The 27,560-nt window shown below is 45.2% G+C and overlaps 3 protein-coding genes across 8 annotated transcripts in view; 2 read left to right on the top strand and 1 right to left on the bottom strand.

Annotated features, from left to right (window-relative positions):
• CDC123 (cell division cycle 123) overlaps positions 1 to 2,099 on the bottom strand; it is a 55,216-nt gene extending 53,117 nt beyond the window's left edge. Inside the window, 1 exon segment of one of the 2 annotated variants that reach the window (NM_001266654.1) lies at positions 1,787 to 2,099. In NM_001266654.1, coding sequence (NP_001253583.1) covers positions 1,787 to 1,860 — 74 coding nt within the window. In that variant the 5' untranslated portion in view covers positions 1,861 to 2,099. 2 annotated transcript variants of the gene reach the window in all.
• The window catches only part of UPF2 (UPF2 regulator of nonsense mediated mRNA decay), a 484,524-nt gene that overhangs the window by 194,322 nt on the left and 262,642 nt on the right, over positions 1 to 27,560 (top strand). The window lies entirely within an intron of this gene.
• NUDT5 (nudix hydrolase 5) overlaps positions 2,218 to 27,560 on the top strand; it is a 29,228-nt gene continuing 3,885 nt past the window's right edge. The window contains exons 1-8 of one of the 5 annotated variants that reach the window (XM_077944912.1): positions 2,218 to 2,339; positions 8,596 to 8,736; positions 11,676 to 11,779; positions 13,026 to 13,093; positions 19,486 to 19,535; positions 20,710 to 20,817; positions 24,940 to 25,035; positions 26,219 to 26,320. In XM_077944912.1, the coding sequence (XP_077801038.1) occupies positions 11,717 to 11,779; positions 13,026 to 13,093; positions 19,486 to 19,535; positions 20,710 to 20,817; positions 24,940 to 25,035; positions 26,219 to 26,320 (487 nt within the window). In that variant the 5' untranslated portion in view covers positions 2,218 to 2,339; positions 8,596 to 8,736; positions 11,676 to 11,716. 5 annotated transcript variants of the gene reach the window in all.

Raw genomic sequence — 27,560 nt, 5'->3', positions numbered from 1 at the left:
AAAAGCTGCTTAAACTGGGCATGCTTTAGCTTAATTTGTTTCAGATAATCATAATTAAGGATGGCAAAGTCATATTTGAAGTCTCTTAAAAACTTATGGGATAATTTGTTTTTACCTTGAAATAATAAATTATCAAAAAGCCCTACCACAGATACCTAAGAGTGCTGGTATTATTTTGATCTTGAGGCATATACATTTTCAAAAAGTGGAAAAGCTTACAGCCTGCTTTCAGGAAGTTAACACAACATCAGTGACTTATGTCTCATTTATTTATGGAATAAGTTTTTTTTGGCACATTACAAATGATTTTGTGCACAAAAAAAAGAGTATTCATGGGCTACTTCGGTTTTAAAAATAAATATTTGATTTATCAAAAGTACGATTTCACATTCAAAAATCTAGTTCTGGCTGAGCGCGGTGGCTCACACCTGTAATCCCAGCACTTTGGGAGGCCGAGGCGGGAGGATCACGAGGTCAGGAAATCAAGACCATCCTGGCTAACACGGTGAAACCCCGTCTCTACTAAAAATACAAAAAATTAGCCGGGGGTGGTGGCGGGCGCCTGTAGTCCCAGCTACTCGGGAAGCTGTGGCAGGAGAATGGCGTGAACTCCAGAGGCGAAGTCTGTAGTGAGCCAAGATCGCTGCCACTGCAATCTAGCCTGGGCGACAGAGCAAAACTCCGTCTCAAAAAAAAAAAAAAAAAAATCTAGTTCTTCCTCAGGCTTTCAATTTCATCTAACAAATCTTATTATGTTTGAAAATCTACTAAATTTTAATCAATTTCATGTGAAATTTTGTAACTTAAAAGTCTCTTTAAAAATTTAAATTCTATTTATACACTACTCAATTTTCTTTTTTAATGTGTCTATTGGCTGATTACAAACAAGCCTTCCTAAGTATTTTACTCTTACAAAGCTAACAAACGAAATTGTTAAGTACAATGAATCCAAGGTTCTACTAGACATTCCAATACTATTTAAAAACCTGAAACTTTTCTTATACATTTTAACTGACCATTCTGAGCCTATTACACATTTTCAAGTACATACCCAATCTTTATTGAATGAAACCATTATATAATGAATCAGCAATTACTGAAACGTTGGCTCAAAAAAATCAGTAAGTGCAAACCCCAGATTTTCTATAAACACCTTTAAAAAAACTGAGAGACGAAATTGTATATATTAATACTTGCCGCCTACCTAATGCTTTGAAGTATTTATACATTGTGGAATAGTTAAATGTAGCTAACTAACAAATGCATTGCCTAACAGAGTTATTTTTGTGATAAGAATACTAACATCCACTCTCCGTTTTTCACGAATACTATACGTATATTGTCATTATAGTCTCTATGCTATACAACAGATCTATGTACTTGTTCTCGTATCTAACTGTAATTACGTATCCTTTCACCTTCCCAATCTCCAACCTCTGGGGAGGTGGCGTAAAAGCAATTAAGCCACCGGGTGGCCTTGGGCAGTGATCATCTTGAGCCGGGGGCCATTCTAAAAGTAGTGGTGGTGAACTCCCAAGCCTAAACTACGTTAATCCACTACTCCTCCCGCCTCCGACCCTCACTGAAACCACAACTGACCCTCCTAGCCAGCACACTCGCTGGCTTGCAACAAGACGCAGACAACTGCTTACCTACTTGCCTCTCGACACACTCCCTCCCATGCAGTCGCTAGAAGGCCTGCATTTTTTTTGGATGGCAGTAAGATTCGCTCACAAGTCGCGGTTCCCTTTGGCCGGTAGGCCGGGCGAACCCCCTCCCATCTCACCTCTTGATGGTAACGCCTCGGAAGAGCGGGTACCACGCGGAGAACTGGCAGTGCAGCACATGCTCCTTCTTCATTCTCCAGCTGCCGCCGCCGCTGCCTTTCCCTCTCCTGCTTGCACCCTCCGGGAACCCTGGGCTCCGGCCCCGGAAGTGCCCACCGAGCTATTTTGGTTCAAGGACTCTTCCGGTCCCTAAAGCAAGAAGGAACACCGAGAAAGGGAAGCGGAGAAGGACAATCCCGGGGCATACGCTTGACACACACGCACACAAAAAGAGCTTTGGTCTCGAAAGAGGAATTACTGAAATGTTGAGAGAGGAATTTTAAGAAGTTTACAACTCCGTTTTTGCCCTAGACACACACTGACCCGGAAAGTAATCACCTGGAGCTAGGTCAAAGGCGGGGATTCTACGGATGCCGGGAGGAGGGCGCGCGCCCATCCTGTTAGCACCGCGAGAGGCGCCGGTGTCTCGAATCGTGGCACCGGCATCGGCTGACACTGCTGCCTCCAGCTAGTTATTTCGTCCTCTTCCGTTCTTCACCCCTACATCTTGGAGTAAGTAACCGGGACAGGCCAGTCACAACACAAAATCTCTTTGGGGAGGAGAAGTAGAAGGGGAAAGGGAGCACATCTGCATGGTGCGTGCAGCCGCGCGGTGTCTCTCAGGCTGCGGCTGGGCACGCGTCCAGGCGCCCAAGAGGGAAACTGGGGATTGGAGCGGAGGAGCCTGGGCTACTCCGAGTAAAGAAAGCGGGGAGCACCACAGCTAAGTGTTGGTTCCAGTGTAAAGGTTGCAGCATCTGCAGAGGAGTAGAATGCTTGGTAGAGGGAATATCGCCTGTACGATCCTGGGGGGGTTCGACTTTGGGAGGGAAAAGGCGAGAGGTAAATTTGAGAAAGCGGAGGAAAAAGGAGACTTGTCTCCTTTGAGCGTTGTATTCGTTTAGTCTGGCCTCGCAAAAGTTATCAAGCTGGGAAAAACGCAGATTTTTATCAGTATTCCTGCAGTGATCGAATCATAAGACTGGAAGAATTCGAATCGAACTTGTACTATCCTTCTTTTTTCCTTTGCTTCACTCCTGTCACCCAGCAAAGTTCAGTTTTGTTTGTTTCGTTAAAGAGAATGAGAAGTAACCAGCTGCTTTTATTTATTTGAGACGGAGTCTCACTCTGTGCCCAGGCTGGAGTGTAGTGGCGCAATCTCGGCTCACTGCAGCCTCCGCCTCCCGGGGTCAAGTGATTCTCCTGCCTTAGCCTCTCGAGTAGCTGAGAGCGCGCGCGCCTCCACGCCGGCTGATTTTTGTATTTTTAGTAGAGACGGGGCTTCGCCATATTTGCCAGGCTGGTCTCGAACTCCTGACCTTAGGTGATCTGCCCGCCTTAGCCTCCCAAAGTGCTGGGCTTACAGGCGTGAGCCACCGCGCCCGGCCTACCAGCCAGCCGCTTTTAACCCCTAGTCGTGTCGCTTACCCTACGAGCATTTGGCTTGCGCGAGGTATCTATGTCTAAAGATATCTCCTTAAATGTACATTCTTCCTCGTCCACCTAAGCAGTTTTAAATTAGAAACTGCCCCACGGACCGTAGGCCTCTTCAGAAGGGTATTCCTTAGAATAATAAACAGAATTCTCTGCCTATTTTGAGTTAGAAACTCTTCCCCCCAGGAATATATACATTGTTTTAGGTTTTGTTTTGTTTTTCTCAAAAATGTTACTGGCTAAGTGGCTAGTTGGAAGCAGTGCTTTAAAGAATAACATTTTCAAAGCAGAGGTAAATAGATTATAATATTGCAAGGTATGTTGGTGGGGGTTGGACAGTAATGGTTCATTTATGCCTTGATCTGGAATTATGCAGTCCTTTCTGTTTTGAGGGAGAGAAGCAATATTGTATATATGTCTGGAGGGTGGTGGTAGAAAGACTTAATGGCAGGCAGGAGCGGTCGCTCAAATAATTGTTTCGATTTGACTTAGAAAGTAAAAAATTGCAGCGGAAGGAGATGTCAGCATCTTTGGGGGATTTATTTAGGTCAGATGTTTTCTAATGAAGATAGGAGTAAATGTGCGGAAGAAAACAGATCCCGGGAACATTAGCGCTTCCGCGAGGAGCAGTACTTTAACAGCCCAAGAAACATTTGAGCATAGGCCGGTTGCGGTGCCTCATGCCTGTAATCCCAGCACTCTGGGAGGCCGAGGCGGGTGCATCACCTGAGGTTAGGAGTTTGTCCAGCCTGGCCAACATGGCGAAACCCCGTCCCTACTAAAATTACGAAAATTAGCCGGGCGTGTTGGCGCATGCCTGTAGTCCCAGCTAGTCGGGAGGCTGAAGCAGGAGAATCGCTTGAATCCGGGAGGCGGAGGTTGCGATGAGCCGAGATCGTGCCACTGCACTCCAGCCGGGCAACAGAGCAAGACTCTGTCTCGGGGGAAAAAAAAAAAAAAAGAATGTAGAGGTTAAGGCAGTTGCAAAGCTTTAATATAGAATTGCAGTTGTGTGTAGAAAAGCAGCTAAGTTTGTAAGCTTAAATATATAGATACTACAGGGAAGGAATTTTTATAAATACCTTTTATTCAGGCTGTATACTTTAGAGGTGTGTTCAGTGACTTTTTAGTATTACAGTTGGTTTTAAGTAACTTGTTACACATTTAACTAGCATCAAATAAACTGACATTATAAATAGGAGATGCTCAAATACTTTGAATGGATACAGCTAAATAAGCGTTCCGTGTATTTTAACCACTGTGGTTGTCTTCACTAAGCCATGAAATCATTGTATTCATCAAGTTTCTCCAATAAAACCTTTCGACAGTGGAAATAGTTGCTTTTCCTCCTGCATGCTGAAAAGTCAGTAATCATGTGATTATGGAGGAGGAGATTTATTGTGCAATTCCTAATGAAGTAATGAAAAACCACATTTCCTTCTCTGAATCCGTAGCATGACTAATCATCCTAGATTAATATTTTCACCTGTCTGCCAGTTTTCTTCACCTGGATGTCTGCCATCATCTCAAACATAGTGTGTACAGATTTGAGCCCTGCATCACCCCTTTTTTCTTCCGATGTCCCAGTCTCCCTTAAAACCATCTTCATGGAAATTAAATGTCACCTTGCCACTGCTACCACTCTACTCCAGACCTGTTATGTCCTGCCTGGACTATTATAAGTGGTTCTTTTTTTTTTTTTTTTTTTTGAGACGGAGTCTCGCTCTGTCACCCAGGCTGGAGTGCAGTGGTGCGATCTCGGCTCACTGCAAGCTCCGCCTCCCGGTTTCCCGCCATTCTCCTGCCTCAGCCTCCTGAGTAGCTGGGACTACAGGCGCCCGCCACCGCGCCCGGCTAATTTTTTTTTGTATTTTTAGTAGAGACGGGGTTTCACTGTGGTCTCGATCTCCTGACCTTGTGATCCGCCCGCCTCGGCCTCCCAAAGTGCTGGGATTACAGGCTTGAGCCACCGCGCCCGGCCAGTGGTTCTTTACAGTCTCATTACTATACATCTGTAACCAATTCACCTTCCCAAGGGTCATTACAGTCAGTTCACTGTTGCTCAACCAGAATTAAACGTGAGGATTATAAACCACCTGGTAAATGATTGCTGGAGATCACCAAGTGGCATAACTTCAGTAAACGTTAATTCCTCCCTGCCCACCCCACTGCCACACCTGAAGAGAATGAAAAGAAAAAAAAAAAAACCCATAAGTGAATTCAATTGTGGGTACCCAAATTTTTTTTACTGCAAATGGCACAAAAGAAGGATACATCAGAATATTATCCTTTTTTTTCTTGAGACAGAGTCTCGCTCTGTCGCCCAGGCTGGAATGCAGGGGTGCAGTCTTGGCTCACTGCAACCGCTGCCTGCTGGGTTCAGGCTTTTCTCGTGCCTCAGTCTGCCGAGTAGCTGGGACTACTGGCGTGTGCCACCTCACCCAGCTAATTTTTGTATTTTTAGCAGAGACGGGGGGTGGTTCACTATGTTGGTCAGGCTCCAACTCCTGACCTCAAGTGATCCACCCACTTTGGCCTCCCAAAGTGCTGGGATTACAGACATGAGCCACCGAGCCCGGCCAGAATATTATCTTTTAAAAATATAATTTTAAAAATTTTAACTATGACCAAAATTATTAAATATAACTACAAATTATTTGATTCTTTGTTCCTTCTAAATCAAGTGACTTTTCTTTGTAATTTTTCTGCCAGAATGTAGATTGCCACTTTAGACATGCCCAATTTGATGCTTGACTTTAACAAGACAATCATAAAGTAAGTTATTACTGCAAAAAAAATTAGTCCTCTCTTCCACTTAATTTCTTTTTTTTTTTTTTTTTTTTTTTTTGGAGACAGACTCTCACTCTGTCACCGTGCTGGAATGCACTGGCATGATCTCGGCTCACTGCAAACTCCGCCTCCCTGGTTTAACTGATTCTCCTGCCTCAGCTTCCCACTTCATTTCTTTCAAAGTGCCTTGTTGATTTCTCTATTCAATTATTAAACTGTTCCAACTGCCTGACGACCCTCTTTGTCAATCAGGAGTTCTGCTTATGATGTGGGCTCCTGCATCTTGTATTTGGTTGAGTATTGTTAACAATATTCATCTTTATCAGGGAGAGACTAGCCAACATATAATTTCTTGTTAGGACTTTTTGCTTCACTTTGCAGCCTCAACAGATGGCAGGGATTCAGGTACGGTGATTGAATAATGAGCCTCGGTGCCAACTGCACAACCAGACTTTTCAGTTCATGGTTTAACTTCTGGAATCTAAACTCCCACTTAACTCTTTATGCAGCTGTTGTTACTAATACTGGCATACTGAAGTTGGTGAAAAATTAATCACTTCCTCCCTTTCAGTAGAGGGCTGTACTTGCTGGCTAACCCCAAAATTAGTTTATTTGGTGCTTTTTGTTTGTTTGTTTTTTAATGGGGTCTCACTATGTTTCCTAGGGTCATCTCGAATTCCTGAGCTCACGCGATCCTCCCACCTCAGCCTCTACGAGTAGCTGGGACTATAGGCACATACAGTGCATGGCACTGGCCCCCAAAACTACCTCATATCACAACAGTAATTTGTGCCATGCCAGTTGGCTTTGTGTGCTTTGTTGGCCTGCAGTTTTGGGGGGCAGAGATCCGATCAAATCTGTGTATGGCCTTAGAAATGTGTTCGCAAATCATCATTGTTATATGTGGAGTTGTTTTGGGAGTTTTTTGGTGGTGGTGGTTTTTCCTTTGTTGTTGTTTTTGTTTTTGTTTTGAGACGAAGTCTCGCCCAGGCTGGAGTGGTGCAGTGGTGGATCTTGGCACACGGCAAGCTCCGCCTCCCGGGTTTAAGCCATTCTCCTGCCTCAGCCTCCTGAGTAGCTGGGACTACGGGCGCCCGCCACCGCACCCAGCTAATTTTTGTATTTTTAGTAGAGGTGGGGTTGCACCGTGTTAGCCAGATGGTCTGGATCTCCTGACCACGTGATCCACCTGCCTCAGCCTCCCAAAGTGCTGGGATTACAGGCGTGAGCCACCGCACCCAGCTTTTCCTTTGTTTTTTAAAGGAGGAGGTGGAGGAGGAGCTTGAGAACCAAAGGGCTTGCCATACACTCAACATTTCTCACTCTGCCTTTGTTCACGTGGTGTCTTCTAGTTGTAATGCTTTCCCTGCACTCTTGGTCACTAAGCCATGTCTTTACATCAAACTGTCTTTTAAAAATCTTGCCTGGTGCAGTGGCTCACCCCTGTAATCCCAGTGCTGTGGGAGGCCGAGGCGGGTGGATCACTTGAGGTCGGGAGTTCGAAACCAGCCTGGCCAATATGGTGAAACCCCGTCTCTGCTAAAAATACAAAAATCAGCCAGGCGTGGTGGCGTGGGCCTGTAATCCCAGCTGTTGGGGAGGCTGAGGCAGGAGAATTGATTGAACCCGGGAGGTGGAGGTTGCTGTGAGCTGAGATCGCGCCATTGCACTCCAGCCTGGGTGTTGCATCAAGACTCTGTCTGAAAAAAAAAAAAAAAAAAAAGGCTTTATCATTTTCCTCACTGCCTCCCAAGTGGATGTTTTTGTCCCTCCTTTAAAACACTGTGGTATGGTGGTGTCTATGAGGCAGGTCTTTGCCCCAGATGTACTTGCTAAACTGTAACGTGCTCAAGGGCAAGCATAGTGGTCAGTGTGCACTGAGCATATACACAGACGTTTCCACTGCTGGTGCTCTCAAAGCTAGTCAGAGACTTCTGCCTGCCACTGCGCAAGGCGTCTAAAAATCTTACAGCATTTCCCCTCATTAATGTTTTTTGTGTGTGTGTGCTCAGGAGAATTGCACATCCAACACATCTAGACCTTCAGTGTTCAAACTGAACTGAGTTCAAACGATTTATGAGAATTAAAACAGCTTGTGACTTTAAAGACGAAGGACAATCATAAGTGAAATTGTAGAACACTGCACATCATGTACATGTATATTTTTCATACCATACACATATTGGCAATATGCAAATGACCTTAAAGTCTAACTAATGAAGTGGATAAAATGTATATCAAAGTTTGCTTTTAAATCTTGAAGTAGTGTTGAGTCCGTTAAGGCAAACTCCGTTGCAGTGGTGGAGACGCTGGCGTACGAAGCATGGGATTTAAACCTCATTTCTCCTTCTTTCTGCAGCACGTTGCTGGTAGTGACTAGCCCCCGACTGGCACTGTTTGGCTTCTGCCTTTGAAATGGTGCTAAAAACAAGATTCCTTTTCTGTGTCTTAAAATTTCTGAGGTACTCTTACAGTCCTTCTGAAATGTTTGGGAATCTCATAGTAAAGAATATACTTTTGAATTTGCACATTTTTGTCATTACAGAATCCATGGATTGCTGCACAATACCGTTTCCCTTTGAGGCTGATGCATTCCAAAGAAATACTCTTTATTAGTGGCCAGGCGCAGTGGCTCACGCTTATAATCCCAGCACTTTGGGAGGCCGAGGCAGGCGGATCACCTGAGGTCAGGAGTTCGAGGCCAGCCTGCCCAACATGGCGAAATCCCATCTCTACTAAAAATATAAAAATCAGCCAGGCGCAGTGGTGGGAGCCTGTAATCCCAGCTACTCAGGAGGCTGAGGCAGGAGAATCGCTTGAATCTGGGAGGCAGAGGTTGCAGTGAGCCAAGATCACGCCATTGCACTCCAGCCTGGGCGACAAGAGCGAAACTCCATCTCAAAAAAAAAAAAAAAGTTTTCCTAATAAATTATCATCCATGGTACTTTCAAAGGAAAAAGTGCCTGTTTCCTTAATAGGGCTGCAGGTTTCAATATGCTAAATGACTGTCTCTAAGTATTTAAACTTCTACGTGGCTTACTTCCTTATTACCTTCAGGTCTCCATTCTGAAGTCACCAAATTCAACAGGCCTTGCCTGATCACTCCATGTAGATTACTCTTTCCATCTTCCCCACACTTCTCATCCTTTTTAATCTTTCTCATGAAACGCTGAGTCACTTGACATAAATTTTTGTTCTTCCTCACTCTTTCTCCTTTCTCCTCACTAGAAAGTGAGGTCCAGGAGGGAGGGGATCTTTGACTGTCCCACTCACCGCCACTTTTTTTTTTTAGACGGAGTCTCACTCTGTCACCAGCCTGGAGTGCAGTGGCGTGATCTCAGCTCACTGCAACCTCTGCCTCCCAGGTTCAAGCCATTCTCCTCCCTCAGCCTTCCCAGTAGCTGGGGCTACAGGTGCGCATCACCACGCCCAGCCAGTCTTATATTTTTAGTAGAGATGGTTTCACCGTGTTGGCCAGGATGGTCTCCATCTCTTGACCTCGTGATCCACCTGCCTTGGCCTCCCAAAGTGCTCTTGATTACAGGTGTGAGGCGTGAGCCACTGTGCCCGGCCTCACCGCCACTCTTCTAACGCATCATCTCACCTTTCACAGGTTGGCCACAGGGGACTCAGCCAGGTTACCTGTGATGGTCAGTCAGATACTTGATTTGTAAAGGCACTTGATGAATATCCATACAGTTTGTTTGTTATCGATTGTATTTTAGGATAGGGAAGCTTGCTGTCTCGGGTACACATTGAAGATCAGATGGGTAGTACGATTACTTTAAGTCCTAGAAGAAACTAAGAGCAGACTCACTTTTTCTTCTAAGACAGTTGGGAAGAGAATTGATGCTGGGTGGGCTGTATTTTCCTTGAAGCTGAAGTTAGGTGGCATAGGTTAGAGAACCGTGGAACGTAAGAGTGCAGTGGTGTGATCTCGGCTCACTGCAACCTGAAACTCCTGGGTCCGAGTCACCCTCCTGCCTTAGCTTCCTGAGTAGCTGGGACTACAGGTGCCCACCACCACGCCCGATGTTACCCAGGCTGGTCTCAGACTCTTCACCTCCCAAAGGGCTAGGATTACAGGTGTGAGCCACTGTGCCTGGTCTAAGTAACAGTTCTTAAACAACAGAGAAAACACAGGGGAGGAAATTAACAGTGAAGTCATTCAAGAAAAATTCCCTGTAAAGAAGCATAGTAAGAAGTTTCCAGATGGAAAGGACCCACTTGACTTCCCAGTACAATAACATGAACATGAAAGTGTGACGAACTACAAGCTTCCAGAGGAGGAAAACAGAGGACATGGCAAAAAGATGAAGAATAAGAATAGCTTTGGACTTCTCAACAGCAGCATCAGAAGCAAGACAACTAAGCAATGCCTTCCAGTTTCATAGAAAATTGGCTTTGGGCCTATAATTCTATATACAGCTGAATTATCAACCATGTGGGTAACAAAAAAAGACTTTGACCTTCGGACAGTCAGGGTCCAAAAATGAAGGAATAAAGAAAGAGGAAATAATAATATACAATAAATGGGATAAGGGCCTGCTCTATTCGTAACAGAACTTGTAGTACTACCTGATCCTTTCTCTGCAACTATGACTTTGATACCTGCCGAAACTTAAAAGTAACTGGGGAGGTGAGGACAGTGGTTCATGCCTGTAATCCCAGCACTCTGGGACACCGAGGCAGGAGGAGGATCACTTGAGCCCAGGAGTCTGAGACCAGCCTGCAAAACATAGTGAGACCCCACCTCTACCAACAGTTTAAAAAATTAGTTGGCTGTGGTAGCGTGCACCTGTAATCCCGGCTACTCAGGAGGCCGAGATGCAAGGAGCACTTGAGCTTGGGAGGTAGAGGCTACAGTGAGCCATGATTCCGCCACTGCACTCCAACCTGTACAACAGAATGAGATCTTACATCTCAAAAAATAAGTAAAGTTAGGTGTAAAGGATGGATAAAAGACTGAGAGGTGGACATGGAGAGTGATAAATAATCTTTCTGCTGTCTTCCCTTGGAAAGAATTTAAGATTCGGAGTCAGAAAAATCAGGCTGGGCGTGGTGGCTCACGCCTGTAATCCCAGCACTTTGGGAGGCCAAGGAGGGCAGATCACTTGAGGTCAGGAGGTCGAGACCAGCATGGCCAACGTGGTGAAACCCCATCTCTACTAAAAATATAAAAATTATCCAGGCATGGTGACCTACGCCTATAGTCCCAGCTACTTGGGCTGAGGCACGAGAATCGCTTGAACCCAGGAGGCGGAGGTTGCAGTAAGCTGAAATCGTGCCACTGCACTCCAGCCTGGGCGACAGAGTGAGACTCTCAAAAAATAAAAGAGAAAAGAAAAATCTGATGAAGAAGGTCGACCTCTGAGTGCCTAGAACAGGCACAGCAGGAACTTGGCTGGTGTAGCTGAGCGTGACAGGGACTGCTGTCACTTCCTGCCTTATCCCCAGGCCTCCCTGTTCACGTTTCCACCTGTGGCAGTTCCCTCAGATACTGAGACAGGCAGCGTTGATGGCAGATGAATTTTTTGCTATTTAAGTACTTTGACTAGTGGCCTGGGGACTAATGTTTAATTCGGAAAAATAATTTTAGCCTAAACAAATCTCGTTACCTTGCAGGGTGAACTTCTCACCTGAGGGCTGTAAAGACTGGTTTGAAAATGGAGAGCCAAGAACCAACACAATCTTCTCAGAATGGCAAACAATATATTATTTCAGAGGAGGTATAACTTGGTTTTCATTTTCCTTTCCTTCCCCCACATGAATCTGAGTTTAATAGAAATACATAGGCTGTTTGTGGTTACAAATGGTGGTTTTTCATTCTTGAAGAAGGTCATGAAGATTTTTCCTACTCCCTTTTTTGGACTCGGGCACATTTTGCTCTTGTGTGGGAGGAGTAGTGGGTCTGTGTATTAGTGAAATTGAGACTCTAGGTAGATTTGGGCTCTTAACAGAAAAATTCTTAATCCTTACTGTGTTTCCCTAGATAGAAGAAGAAAGAATATATGCAGTTGAGGACTGAGATATTTCATATGTAGTTGTCACAACTTGGTTGTTTATGGTCGCAACATGAGGGTTTAAGAACAATAAAAACCGACGTTGTTAATTGTAGTCTAAATTCCAATGAGTTCTAGAACCAATGTATGTCTGTGTGTTATTCAATTTAGCTTTAAAAGTCTTTTCCTGCAGGAACCATTGCAGTGGATAAATTTTAAGTCCTTCATCTTGGAACTCTGATCTTGACACCTTTCTGGAATTCCTTTTGATTTAAAAATCTTTCCATGTTGTCTGTGAACAGATCTGCTGAGAATTATTAGGTTGCTGCTGGCAAGAAGTGAAAGATAGGATAGTAGGAAAAAGGTTACTGCTTTATACGCAGTGACGCTTTCCTCTCAGTTCAGTATAGTGCCATAGGTAAGTTAGTCTTCAACACCAGAACTCCCCAATGTCTAGGCAGAAGGAACCTGGGGTGTCCATCTGCAGTTGGGTGAGAAACCCGTGTGTCATGATAGGAGATCCAATCCCGGACCTTGTTTCCCCACAGTCCGCCTTCCTGTGTCATCACTGACAGGAAAATACCAGTGTCTAGAGATGGCCGTTTCTACATACTAAACTCACCTGTGTTGTATGCACCCAGGTCAGGAGACCCTCACCCTATGTGCTCCCTTCCGGTTACCTCCATGCCCCACCCTCGCCACCAACTCCCAGAAGTTTTTAGACTGTCATTTCTTTTCACCTGTTACTACTAATCCCAAGAAATTTCAAAAAGAAGCAGAAAGGCCCTTTAAAAAAAACAACCCTGAATACCTACCTACTCTGAACTGAAAAACGTGCCCACAAGTTATTGGGAAGGAAACATGATTATTGGGAGTCTGGGGAAGGACAGAGGAAATGTGAAAGAAAAAACCCTGTTAGATAAAAACAGCTTGGTTTGAAGGTTTCCCAACTTATTATCTGATATCCTTTTAGTTAATTTCAGAAGGAAAATGGGTCAAGCTTGAAAAAACAACGTACATGGATCCTACTGGTAAAACTAGGTAAACTTTTTTTTTCTTATAAAATGTCCATTATTTGGGTTCTCAGGTTATCCGTTGAGTGTTTTACATAAACTTTGATGTTTTCTTTTTTGTAAACTGTTTTAAATAAAGAATCTAATTTAGCTGTTTTTCCAGTGTTAGGATGTTTGGATCATTTATAATTGCTAAATAAAATTGGGTTGTAAGTGTGTTACAATAACTAATCAGAAAACTATTTTAATACCATTCTCCCTAAGTAGACAAGTATAGACCTAAAACTTTTGGGCCAAACCTAATTTAAGCTGATAAGGCGACAGAATAATTAACCATACATGTTGCTTCCTTCTAGTAGAATCAGTTTTTAATTTCTAAATTAGAAGAAATAAAGAGAAAACAACAACATTGCTAATTTTGAGGTATGTGCGCCTGCCTCATGGAAATGCAAATCAGGAAAAAACATTTTGTACACCCTATTTCATAATATGTATCAATAGCCCTAAAAATATTGTACCCTTTGACCTAGTAATCCCAGTTTTAACAAAGTGTTAAGGGCCAGGTGTGGTGGCTCACGCCTGTAATCCCAGCACTTTGGGAGGCCAGGCAGGGGTGCGAATCTGTTGAGGTCAGGAGTTCAAGACCAGCCTAGGCAGCATGGCAAAACCCCATCTCTACTAAAAATACACAAATTAGCTGGGCGTGGTAGCATACACCTGTAGTCCCAGCTACTTGGGAGGCTAAGGCAGGAGAATTGCTTGAACCCGGGAGGTAGAAGTTGCAGTGAGCTGAGATCACACCATAGCACTCCAGCCTGGGTGACAGACTGAGACTCTGCCTCAAAAAAAAAAAAAAAAAAACCCAACAGCAAAAGAAAATATTAAGTAAATTAGTATTCAGAATTAAATTTATGTATAGAAAATGTTCACCCAAAATTTAAAAGACAGAAAAACTGAAAGCAACCTAAATATCTTAAAAATAGGAAATGAATTGTTATAGTGTATTGCCTTGGTAAAATCTCTGCAGCTGTCTAAAAAGCAGATTCTGAAGACAACCTAGCAATACGGGAAAACTTCCTAAGTTGATAACAAAGTAGCAAAGTGTGTATATGCTTTTCAAACTCTGCCAAATAATGTGTAAGAAAAAGCCGGAAGGAAACCTGTAGCACAATGAGAAAAAAGCTATGTGGTTAACCCTTTTTCTTTTACTTTCCAGATTTTTGCATAGTAATCTTTTGATACGGTAAACTCTCAGAAGAAAATAGTGTGAAAATAAATTTTTTACTTAGTGAAATATGAAAAGGAGCACAACAGAATGAGAACGAAACTTAGTAACCAGATCACATGATACAAGTCCATCAATATGAAAACTCCATTTGCAAAGTGATCCAGTAAGAGTACATGGTTTCCTTGTGATGAAATAGATCATCAAGATGCAAATACGTGGGCTTGCCAGTAAACAATTTTGATGATATCTGTCTACTAAACTAGCAAAGCCCTTGAGAAGGCCTTTTGTAGGAGAGCTGTGGGGAACATACTAAGAGATAGATAGCACTGTTGAATTAAAACCAGCAGTAAGAAAGCTAAGCACAGTATGATCCATCAACCATGAAAGACTGTAACTCTTCACTTAAAATGCCAAGTGAGTTTGATATGGAAAACTAAATGTATGAAATAAGTAGGGCCCAAACCCAATACAGAAATGTGGCAAGGCCCAAGTCTTAGGGAGCACCGTATGTTCAAATGTATTTTTATTTGTGAAACTATAGAGAGGTTGGAACCCAATGTATAGTGATACAGTCTGGTTCTCTTTTTCTTATCAAATTAAGTTTATAACACAAAACATAGCCCTCAACTCTAATGAGTCTAAACATGTATTTGAGGCCAGGCGCAGTGGCTCACGCCTGTAATCCCAGCACTTTGGGAGGCCAAGGTAGGTGGATCACTTGAGGTCAGGAGTTCGAGACCAGCCTGGCCAACATGGTGGTGAAACCCCCATCTCTACTAAAAATGCAAAAATTAGCCAGACGTGGTGGCACATACCTGTAATCCCAGCTACTCAGGCAAGACTGAGACGGGAGAATTGCTTAAGCCCAGGAGGTGGTGATTGCAGTGAGCCGAGATCGCACCACTGCACTCCAACCTGGGCGACAGAGTGAGACTCCATCTCAAAAAAAAAAAAAAAAAAAAAGATGTATTCGCACCAGCTTATCTCTTCGCCTGACTGGTCTTCTGCCCTTCCTGCATTTCCTAATCAGGGATGTACATCAGAATCACTTGAGGACTTTTCTGAAAATAGGATGAAGTCTCACTTCCAGAATATCCGTTTCAGTAGATTGGGAATAGGCTGTAAAACCCACCAAACTACCATATTTATAGCATGGTCATGTCCATTCTTGCATACATAGGTTTTTCTTCCTGGCCTCTGAAGAGGACTTACGTAAAGCACTAATATCTCATACCAGAATGTCACCCTTTGAAGAATGAATCTTTGTACTTTCTAGTATGCCACGATGTATAAGTTATAGGATGTGTTATCTCTGACCGGATATAAAAGCCTGTGTGTACAGGTTGAGCAGCCCTAATCTGAAAATCTGAAATTCAAAATTCTGCAAGATTCAAAACCTTTTCAGTGCCAACCTGATGCCCCAGGTGGAGAATTCCACACCTGACTGCATGTGACAGGCTCAGGCAAAACACAGGCATACAGCGCGGGCATTCAGTGTCCCCCGGGGGAAAGGGACCCTCCCCTTCAGCTCTGCTATATCCTTTTATTTTTATTTTTTATTTATTTTTTTCTGAGACATAGTCTTGCTCTGTTGCCCAGGCTACAGTGCGGTGGTGTGGTCTCAGCTCACTGCAACCTCTGCCTCCCTGGTTCAAGCGATTCTCCTGTCTCAGCCACTCGAGTAGCTGGGACTAGAGGTGTGTGCCACCATACCTGGCTAATTTTTGTATTTTTAGTAGAGACAGGGTTGTTGGCCAGGATGGTCTCAAACTCCTGACCTCAGGTGATCCACCCACCTTGGCCTCCCAAAGTGCTAGGACTATAGGCATGAGCTACCGCCTCCAGCCATATCCTTTATTTTTAAAATTTATTTAATTTTTTTTTTTTTTTTTAGTAGAGACAGAGTCTCACTGTGTTGTCCAGACTGGTCTCAAACCCCTGAACTCAAGCAGCCCTCTTACCTTGGCCTCCCAAAGTGCTGGGGTTTCAGGCATGAGCCACCACACCCGGCCCGATATATCCTTTGCACGCACACAGCAGCTTCCCTCCGCAGGCATGCCCACAGAGGGTCATGAAATGGCAGGTGTGCAGGCCGAACGCCCCAGCAGCGGTTTCCCCGCAGCACGCTCCACGGGGCTGAGACCTACGTGCATGACTCACTGTGGGGTCCTTTTGCTTATTTTCTGCTCTGTGGGGTAAAGGTACTGTTGAAAATGTCAAAAAGGCCTGCATAAGACCCAGAGGGATGCCGGGCGCGGTGGCTCACGCCTGTAATCCCAGCACTTTGGGAGGCCGAGGCGGGCGGATCACAAGGTCAGGAGATCGAGACCACGGTGAAACCCCGTCTCTACTAAAAATACAAAAAATTAGCCGGGCGCGGTTGTGGGCGCCTGTAGTCCCAGCTACTCGGGAGGCTGAGGCAGGAGAATGGCGTGAACCCGGTAGGCGGAGCTTGCAGTGAGCCGAGATCGCACCACTGCACTCCAGCCTGGGCGACAGAGCGAGACTCCGTCTCAAAAAAAAAAAAAAAAAAAAGACCCAGAGTAAGGCAAATATTTCAAAATCTGAAAAACCAAACTCTGAAACACTTGCAGCCCCTCAATTTCAGGTAAGGAATTCTCAACCTGTCCAGCTGTCACTTGGTGTCTGTTGGGGTTAGTTCCAGGACCCCGCTATAGATACCAAAATCCACAGATGCTCAAGTCCCTGGTATGAAATTGCATATATTCAATGTGTATTTGCCTATAACGTACGGACATCCTCCCATGCACTTCATCTCTAGAGAAATCACAGCACCTAATACATTGCAAATGCTGTGTAAACAGTTGTTGTACTCTATTGCTTAGGGAATAAACGCAAGAAAAAGCGTGGACATGTTCAATATAGATCCATTTTTTTCCGAAATATTTTCAATCTGTGGTTGATTGAATTCACGAATGTGGAACCCACGGATATAGAGGACCGAGTCTAAGAGAGAAAATAGCAGCTAGAGAATCCTGTGTTCCACCATCTCATTCATGAAAGGGGATGTGGGGTTGATTTTAGAAATATAAAAATATTCCAGTAGTGTGTGTCTTTTTTTTTTTTTTTTTTTTTTTGAGACGGAGTCTGGCTCTGTCGCCCGGGCTGGAGTGCAGTGGCCGGATCTCAGCTCACTGCAAGCTCCGCCCCCCGGGTTTACACCATTCTCCTGCCTCAGCCTCCCGAGTAGCTGGGACTACAGGCGCCCGCCGCCTCGCCCGGCTAGTTTTTTGTATTTTTTAGTAGAGACGGGGTTTCACCGTGTCAGCCAGGATGGTCTCGATCTCCTGACCTAGTGATCCGCCCGTCTCGGCCTCCCAAAGTGCTGGGATTACAGGCTTGAGCCACCGCGCCCGGCCCAGTAGTGTGTGTCTTTATTGACATTGAAGACAGTGCCAAAGTCCCCCCCTGTGACCGTCCTGCCTCTCGTGTTGGTGAACCAGAGGGAGGAAGGCCAGCAGGCTCTCCTGTAACAAAGGAGACTAGGAATAGGATGATCTCACTGGAAGCAGAATCCTAAAGCTAGAAGAGGTTTTGGAGGTAACCTACTCCTTCCTGCTTTTTACAAAGGAGAGAAGAGTCTCCAGGAGGCTGGCGCTCTGGGCCCAGCTGGTAGGCAGGCAGAGACTAAGAGCGGACTTCCAGCCAGGTGCGCATCTCACAGCACAGGCCCTCTACAGTTGGAGCTCTCACGGGGCAGTCTTGTTTCACGATTTCTTATCAATGCATTTCTGTTTTATCGCTCGTGATTTACGGCTCGTTACTGCTTATTTCCTTCACCTTAACCACGATAATGATGCTCCTCTTTTTGTTTCCCTTATTCCTAGTGTTTGGGATGGGACCTTCAGTGCTTTTCCCAGCACTGTCTTCTTCAGTCTTTAGGACTAACCTTAGGAGGCAGCAGAGAGAGCTATGCCAAAAGGTGTTTCATCTCTTGCAATCTGTATGATTTACTTACCAGCATTGCTTGTTGGTCAGCTCCTTGCTACTAACAGGAATGTTGGGCGGCTGTGAGTTGTCATAGAAGTCTGTTTGATTTTCCTGTGTTCATTTCGACATATTTGCCCTTCAGAATTTGGGTACGATGCTGAAAGACCTACAATTTCCAGACAGTCTTTTTGTTTTGTTTTTTAAAAAGCAGATTAAATATTTGAACAATTTTAATGGAAATATGACAAGGTCCCAATTTTAAGGACAGCCAGATAGAAAGCATGAGCAGGAGTGTTCTTCCGAGGAGGGTATCTTGGAACTCTTACTATTGAGATACAGGTGGTAACCCCTTTTTATCCCAAGCCCCAGAGCCACCCACATGTCTCACTTCCTTGAAAAGAGATCCTAAAATTGTTTGCTTCTCCACTCCGGTCTCTTACCACTGCTTTTTCTACTGTAGGGAGGAGAGAGTGAAGGGGGAATGTTCCTTTTATGCCTCACCCCTTTAAGCTGCATCATTGATTCAGTAACGGGGCTTCCTGTGCAACTGGGCCCCATGTTCCAAGGCCAGAAGGTAGAATAGCACGGATGCTACCCAGAAACTGAGTTGGGTACCAGTCAGAAACCAATAGCTCACCAGGAACAAAGCCATACAAGAGAGCAGGACTGTACTGTTACTCAGCCCACTTTTTCTAGATAAGATCTCACACTTGCCTACATTTAATAATTCTTCCATTAATAAATGGGAAGGTTCTTCCTTCTTAAATTGTGTATTTTAGGTCACATATTTTAAAAAGTGAAATGATAGAAAAATCTCAATAGTTCACGTTGTCCACAGTAGCTTTTGTTCTTAGAGACAGGGTGAGCCTTTTCCTACAGCTTCATTTGCATTACCTGCTTATTAATCCACCACTGGCTGTGCTCCTTGCCCAGAGACATAGGGTCCAAACTAAAATGTTCTGAGAAAGCGGCAGCTTACGTGCTCAGCAGGCTTTCTGTTTCTGGGGCACCCAGAGGGTGAGGTGTAGGGTGGCAAGAGTTTTCGTTGTTAATTTTCAGAAGCTATAGGAAAGCAGAATTAGCTTTTTTAATGCAGACCTTTATTGCTGTGGTCTTCTTGACCAATATCATGAGTACATTTGCATGCATTGAATTTAAGACATTCTGGTTGTGCACAGAAAACCTAAGAAAATTCTCCTCTTTAGCACTAACGACTTTCTCTTTCTTCTCTGCCTGAACAGAACTTGGGAATCAGTGAAACGTACAACCAGGAAAGAGCAGACTGCGGATGGTAGGAGTGCAAACCTGTTCCAACCCTTTAGAAAGGAAGTCAGCACTTGTGACCCTAAGAGGGTTTTCAGCGGAACCAAGTTAACTCCTATTATGTTGTGTCTTTAAATCTCCTGTTAGTTTTTGCTGTACTATGTAATGTAACTAAATTAAGCTTTCTTTATAAGTAACTTCTGGCTTCTGCTATCTAAGCTCAGAACAGTGTTTTGAGGGGAAGTTGTCCTATGTTTATAACTAAATGTAAATCAATATAGTTTGAAGCCACACACTGCGTCTAGACGTGTTATGACTCTGGAAATCCTTGTGTCCCGTTCGAAGGATCTAGGTGAGAGCCTTTAGTTTGGAAAAGTTACTTGGCACACTTTTATGCTTAGGGACCACTTGCTTTACAGGTTGATGAGGACATGGAATTAATTGGGCAAAGCCTGTTCCATTCACCCTCCCCTCCAGGCATGAATGCCTTGACTGCAGAGAGCCCACAAACAATCCTGAGAATCACTCCAGTCGAGGGGAAGTTGGGCACTAGGCTTTTCTTATTTTTCCATTTGGTTTTGGTTTCCGTTTTTGCTGGAAGCCAACAGTCGCTGTGCTGCAGCTGCTGGCTTCACAGACAGGAAGCTATGTGGAGCCAGGGGACCCTCCTGGGTACTTTGTGTTTTCTGAAACCCAGTCGTTTTTATGTTTTAAGGAAGGCCAAATAATGTGAGAGAAAAGGTCTTTTACTCTAGAACTGGAAAGTCAGTCTTGCTAGCATGTATTGCACACAGTGGAGCTTACTTGATTTCTTGCTCAAAGTTGGCCCAGGAGCACGGGGACGGCTGTGGCCTCACCAGTGGTAGGGCTGCCACGTGCTGGGAAGTGGGTCTGTGGAAGGGTGGTATAGTTGGCAACCTTACATCCTTGAACCTGTAGGAAGTGTTTTGTTTTAGTTCTGATTTTAGTTTTAAGAAACTGACAATTAAACAGGCTTTTTGTTGAAAAAAGAAAGTGTAAACAACATAGAAGTGATTATTTTTAATTACATTTTTAAAATAGCTTCCAAGATTAACTGCCAGTATTGTAGATTAAAGCGGAGTTGCTTAAAGTCTGGGATTTTCATTAGCTTGCGCTGAACAAGGTGCTGGCATTGCTGACCTCTCATTAGGGATTTCCTTGGTTCCATTTCCTGGTGACAGGTGTCGCAGTCATCCCCGTGCTGCAGAGAACGCTTCACTATGAGTGTATCGTTCTGGTGAAACAGTTCCGGCCACCAATGGGGGGCTACTGCATAGAGTTCCCTGCAGGTGAGTCACTCAACATCCAATTGCTGCTTAGGGATGTTGGCCTGAACCAGGGTAAAGCCTGAGAATTGCAAAGCTCAGCTCTGCAGTTTTTAATCTGTCCTTGTGGTTTTAAGTAAAACTAAACCATTTCGTAGTGAGGCCCTCAGGACACCCCAACAACCATCTGAACCCGTGAAGGTGACACAAGGCCACCTCCCACCATCCCACCCTCCTCTTGGCAATGCTGCCTCCAGCCTTTTTTTTTTTTTTTTTTTTTTTTGTGAGACGGAGTCTCACTGTATCACCCAGGCTGGAGTGCGGTGGCGCGATCTCAACTCACTGCAACCTCCGCCTCCTGGGTTCAAGTGATTCTCCTGCCTCAGCCTCCCGAGTAGCTGGGACTACAGGCACATGCCACCACGCCCAGCTAATTTTTTTGTATTTTTAGTAGAGACAGGGTTTCACCGTGTTAGCCAGGATGGTGTCGATCTCCTGACCTCGTGATCCACCTGCCTTGACCTCGCAAAGTGCTGGGATTACAGGCGTGAGCCCCTGCACCCGGTCATCTCCAGCCTTTTGAGTAATTGCCCTTCCCCTTTTCAGCTTATTTCATTGTTTGTCATTAGCCATCAGCCCCGACAGGAAATTTCCATTGATAAGTAGGCCAGGCTTTTTTTGTTGTTGTTGTTGTTTTTCTTTTTTTGAGATGGAGTCTCACTCTCTCACCCAGGCTGGAGTGCAGTGGTGTGATCTCGGCTCACTGCAACCTCCGCCTCCTGGGTTCAAGCGATTCTCCTGCCTCAGCCTCCTGAGTAGCTGGGATTACAGGCATGCATCACCACACCTGGCTAATATTTGTATTTTTAGTAGAGACAGGGTTTCACTGTGTTGCCCAGGCTGGTCTCAAACACCTGACCTCAGGTGATCCACCCACCTTCGCCCCGCAAAGTGTTGGGATTACAGGCGTGAGCCACCATGCCCAGCCTAGGCCAGGCTCGTAACTCCAAGAAATATGAATGGAGAAGACAGTTTGCTCTGTTGTGTGCAAAGAGGCCGAGGAGACTCTTCATTTTAGCTAGAATATTTTTTTCCATTGCACAGTAATTAAAACTCTGAAGAATTTATTGCCTAATATTATTGTAGGACTTTATTGGATTATTCCCATCTAAAGAGATTAAATCTCATCTATTTATTATTAGTGGTATATTGTTATTATTATTATTATTTTTTTCTTTTTTGAGATGGAGTCCTGCTCTGTTGTCCAGGCTGCAGTGCGGTGGCACAATCTCAGCTCACTGCAGCCTCCACCTCCTGGGTTCAAGAGATTCTCTTGCCTCAGCTTCCTAGTAGCTGGGATTATAGGCATGAGCCACCACGCCCAGCTAATTTTTGTATATTTAGTAGAGATGGGCTCTCATCATGTTTGCCAGATTGGTCTCAAACTCCTGACCTCAGGTGATCTGCCCACCTCGGCCTCCCAAAGTGCTGGGATTACAGGCACCGTGCCCAGCCTCTGTTAGCTCCTATTCTTCCAAATGGACTGGCTATGACCTTATTATTAAAACAACAATAACAACAAAAGCATTATAAAGTAAATAAAATGAAGAGCCTTGGCCTCTCCAAGTGCTGGGATTACAGGCCTAAACTACCGCACCCAGCCAAGGTTTTATATTTTAAAAGGCCGGCCAGTGGTAACATATGGTTAACAACTATCATTTTTCTCATTTCCTCACCATGTTACTGAAGGCTATTTAATTTACCTTTTTTTTTTTTTTTTTTGAGACAGAGTTTTGCTCTTGTTGCCCAGGCTGGAGTGCAATGGCATGATCTCGGCTCACCACAACCTCCACCTCCCGGGTTCAAGTGATTCTCCTGCCTCAGCCTCCTGAGTAGCTGGGGTTACAGGCTTGCGCCACCACGCCTAGCTAATTTTGTATTCTTAGTAGAGACGGGGTTTCTCCATGTTGGTCAGGCTGGTCTCAGCCTCCCAAAGTGCTGCGATTACAGGCCTGAGCCACCACGCCTGGCCAGGCTATTTAATTACTTTTAATATTAACATTAATAATTTATTCTCTGACTTTTTCTTTTTTCTTTGAGATGGGGTCTCTGTTGCTGAGGCTGGTGTGCTCTGGCACCATCACAGCCCATTGCAGCCTCAACCTCCCCGGGCTGAGGTGATCCTTCCACCTCATTTTTTCTGTTTTTTGTAAAGATGGGGTTTCGCCATGTTGCCCAGGCTGATCTCAAATTCCTTGGCTCAAGTGATCTGCCCACCTCAGCTTCCCAAAGTGCTAAGATTACAGGTGTGAGCCACCATGCCCGGGCTCTTTTTTTGAGACTATGTCTAGCTCTGTTGTCCAGGCTGGAGTGCAGTGGTACAGTCACAGCTCACTGCAGCCTTGACCTTCTAGGCTCAAGTGATCCTCCTGCCTCGGCTTCCTGGGTAGCTGGGTCTGCAGGCGTGCATCATCACATTCGACTAATTTTTAAATTTTGTGTAGAGATGGGCTTTTGCTTTGTCGCCCTGGCTGGCCCCAAACTCCTGGCCTCAAGTGATCCTCCTGCCTCAGCCTCCCAAAGTGTTGGGATTACAGGCGTGAGCCACTGCACCCAGCCTGAGTTTTTCTTTTCTTTTTTTTTTTTTTTTTTAATTTTTTTTTTTTTTGAGATGGAGTTTTGCTTTTGTTGCCCAAGCTGGACCTCCGCCTAACAGGGTCAAGCAATTCTCCTGCCTCAGCCTCCCGAGTAGCTGGATTACAGGTGTGCACCAGCACACCTGGCTATTTTTTTGTTTTTTAGTAGAGATGGGGTTTCACCACGTTGGCCAGGCTGGTCTCGAACCCCTGACTTCAGGTGATCCACCCACCTCGGCCTCCCAGTGTTGGGATTACAGGTGTGATCAGCCTCATTATATTTAATTCCTTTCAGGAAACAAGAGTCTGCATTGCTGCTCCCTTCCTCTTCCTTGGCCTCTCTGTTCACTCCTCACAGTGGCCATGGGAGTCCCCTAACGTCCACCAGTTTGCTCCTTTCTGGCCTTTCATTCCTGGGCCTCAGTGTTTTACTGGGAGGAAGACAAGACAGGTGATGCTGACAGCATCCTACCTGTAAGGAAGCAGAATATGAACCGGCTTCCTGTGCTACAGTCACACAGCAAGCTCCCAAGCCTAAGCCAGTTGGCCACCACCAAGTCACATCTCACAGATGCTTCCTGTGCTGTGCAGAGCAGCGTGGAGATGGTCAGGAAGGATCACGAAGGATCTGGGTCTGACTAGGATGACTGGGTGATGCCATCAGAATCTGATTCATCTGCTCAGAGCTATATTCTTTGCCTTTTTGTTTCTATAAAAATTCCAAGCTAGGCACGGTGGCTTAAGCCTGTAATCCCAGCACTTTGGGATGCTGAGGCGGGTGAATCACTTGAGGCCAGGAGTTCGAAAGCAGCCTGGCCAACATGGCGAGACTAAAAATGCAAAATTAGCCTCTACAAAAAGTACAAAAATTAGCCGGGCGTGGTGGTGTGTACCTGTGGTCCCAGCTACTCGGGAGGCTGAGGGAGGAGAATCGTTTGAACCCGGGAGGCAGAGGTTGCAGTGAGCCAAGATTGCACCACTGCACTCCGGCCTAGGCGACAGTGAGACTCTATCTTTAAAAAAAAAAAGAGTTCCAATCCTCAGGTTTCTCCGTAAGGCCGCTTTTCACAGTGCTCTGATTCTTTTAACGCAGTGCGGTAGCAGCTGTGTTAGAAGAATGAGGGGTTCAGCCAGGCGCGGTGGCTCACACTTATAATACCAGCACTTTGGGAGGCCGAGCCGGTGGATCATGATGTCAGGAGTTCAAGACCAGCCTGGCCAATACGGTGAGACGCCAATATGGTGAAACCTCGTCTCTACTAAAATTACAAAAAATTAGCCAGGCATGGTGGCAGGTGCCTGTAATCCCAGCTACTCCGGAGGCTGAGGCAGAGAACTGCTTAAACCTGGACAGGCGGAGGTTGCAGTGAGCCGAGATCGCACCACTGCACTCCAGCCTGGGCAACAGAGCGAGACACCATCTCAAAAAAAAAGAAGAAGAAGAAGAAGAATGAGGGGTTCAAAGAACCGGATTTCCCGCTCCCATCATACCAATGATTTGAACTTACAGGTCTCATAGACGACGGTGAAACCCCAGAAGCAGCTGCTCTCCGGGAGCTTGAGGAAGAAACCGGCTACAAAGGGGACGTTGCCGAATGTTCTCCAGGTTGGTAGTACTTGAAAATTCACCAAGCGATAGATTCCTCAGTGTGGGAAGGGATGGATTATTTGGGAATTCTTTATGCTCAGAATTCACTGAAGAGAAATCATAGATTAGGACTGGTCACTGAGTGTAAGTGAATCTCCCCACTCAGGAGGAAACTGGAATCAGAAGGGCCTGAAGTTGGGGGAGAGTTAATGAAATTAAATTGCCTTTTGGCTGAGTGCAGTGGCTCACGCCTGTATTCCCAGCACTTTGGGAGGCCAAGGCAGGTGGATCACCTGAGGTCAGGAGTTCGAGACCAGCCTGGCCAACATGGTAAAGCCCACCCATCTCTACTAAAAATACAAAAAGGCCGGGCGCGGTGGCTCAAGCCTGTAATCCCAGCACTTTGGGAGGCCGAGATGGGCGGATCACGAGGTCAGGAGATCGAGAGACGATCCCGGCTAACACGGTGAAACCCCGTCTCTACTAAAAAATACAAAAAAATAGCCGGGCGAGGTGGCGGGCGCCTGTAGTCCCAGCTACTCGGGAGGCTGAGGCAGGAGAATGGCGTAAACCCGGGAGGCGGAGCTTGCAGTGAGCTGAGATCCGGCCACTGCACTCCAGCCTGGGTGACAGAGCAAGACTCCGTCTCAAAAAAAAAAAATAAAATAAAATAAAAAATAAAAATACAAAAATAGCCAGGTGGCACACACCTGTGATCCCAGCTACTCGGGAGACTGAGGCAGGAGAATTACTTGAACCCAGAGGGCAGAGGTTGCAGTCAGCCGAGATCACGCCAGTGTACTCCATCCTGGGCAATAAGAGCAAAGTGAAACTCTGTTTCAAAAAACAAATAAATTGCCTTTTGGAATTTCCCACACCCTGAGTTTTATTGCTCACCCACCTCATCCATGTGCTACCCTCATCACTGGAAGATTTTTTGAGTTTGTTGTGGTGAAGGGTTTTACAACTTGTCAGTACCATCTAAGCCCACAGACCTAGCAAGCTTGACTCGGGCGCTCTGGGGAGAGTGAGTGTGCCCAGATGCTTTGCAGCCTGCCCGTCTGCCTACCAAATGTGAGAACTAGTTTTCCTGCATCACCTCCACGTCAACGCTGAGCTGCGAGACGCATCTTCTTCCTAAGACCGTAGTGAAACAAATGCCACAGGGACTGACGCATCTGACTGTCCCTTCTCTCCACAGCGGTCTGTATGGACCCAGGCTTGTCAAACTGTACCACACACATCGTGACAGTCACCATTAACGGAGATGATGCCGAAAACGCCAGGCCGAAGCCAAAGCCAGGTACATGCGCGTCAGCTGTGCTGAAGGTGGTGCGGTTGCATTACGTGTCTTGGAACTTGCTGCTAGTTTGATTTATTAAAAGAATGTAGTCTTTCATAGAAAGAATTGGTCTTTCAAACAGACTTCGTCAATATTCTTGTCTCTTCCTAATCATGTATTTTAGCATTTTTCTTTTGCCACTTCATTGATCTTTATGCTTTCTTTGTTTAAAAAAAAAAATTGTTAAATGACATATTTCCCTGTTTTTTATATGAGGTGTATTCCCACTTAGTAAGATGAGCTGCAGGCTTAAATAGTAAACAGTGAGAAACTTAAATCACCCTGGTTTCCGTCTTCACGTGTATTGTAAAAATGGCGTCAGTTCCCCTGTAGCCCCAGCTGCTCTGGACGGTGAGGCAGGAGGATCACTTAAGCCCAGGAGTTGGAGGAGCTATGATGGCGCCACTCTGTGACAGAATAAGACCATGTCTCTCTTAAAAAAAAAAAAAAAGGCCTAGGTAATTGTTAAGGGGCAGCAGCTTATTCACTACTTCTCTTCGCTCTATAATATCCTTAGCAACTTTGGATTCAAAAGCTGTTAATGTCTCTGTCAGTTCCGTGTTGTCTCCCATCCTTTTAAAGGGGGTATTTATAGGTACACCACAGTAAATCAGTATCCGTGATATTCTTTAATTTCTTACCCTCTTCAGTTGTACTTATTTATGTTTCAGTATCCCTGAACTAAAATGCAACTAAATTTAAGTCTTATTTTTTGCTGGGCACAGTGGCTCACGCCTGTAATCCCAACACTTTGGAAGGCTGAGGTGGGCAGATCACTTGAGGTCAGAAGCTCGAGATCAGCCTGGCCAACATGGCGAAACCCCATCTCTACCGAAAATACAAAAATTAGCCAGGCGTGGTGGTGCGCACCTGAAGTCCCAGCTACTCGGGAGGCTGAGGCACAAGAACCCCTTGAACCCAGGAGGCGGAGGTTGCAGTGAGTCAAGATCACGTCACTGCGCCACTGCACTCCAGCCCAGGCTACAGAGTGAGACCCTGTCTCCAATAAATAAATAAATAAATAAATCTTAATTTTTGAACTGCACGTATACATGTAACACACTGTGGGAAAGTTTGGCAGTTCCTCAGAATATTAGATACAGAATTATTATATGATCTGGCATTTCAGCTCCTAAGTCTACACCCAGAAGAACTGAAACAGGGACTCAGACACTTGTGTGCCTGTGTTCATGGCAGCCTC

The sequence above is a fragment of the Macaca mulatta genome, chromosome 9 (assembly GCF_049350105.2).
Source record: "Macaca mulatta isolate MMU2019108-1 chromosome 9, T2T-MMU8v2.0, whole genome shotgun sequence".
NCBI lineage: Eukaryota > Metazoa > Chordata > Mammalia > Primates > Cercopithecidae > Macaca > Macaca mulatta.
This window is presented reverse-complemented; position numbering and strand designations above follow the sequence as displayed.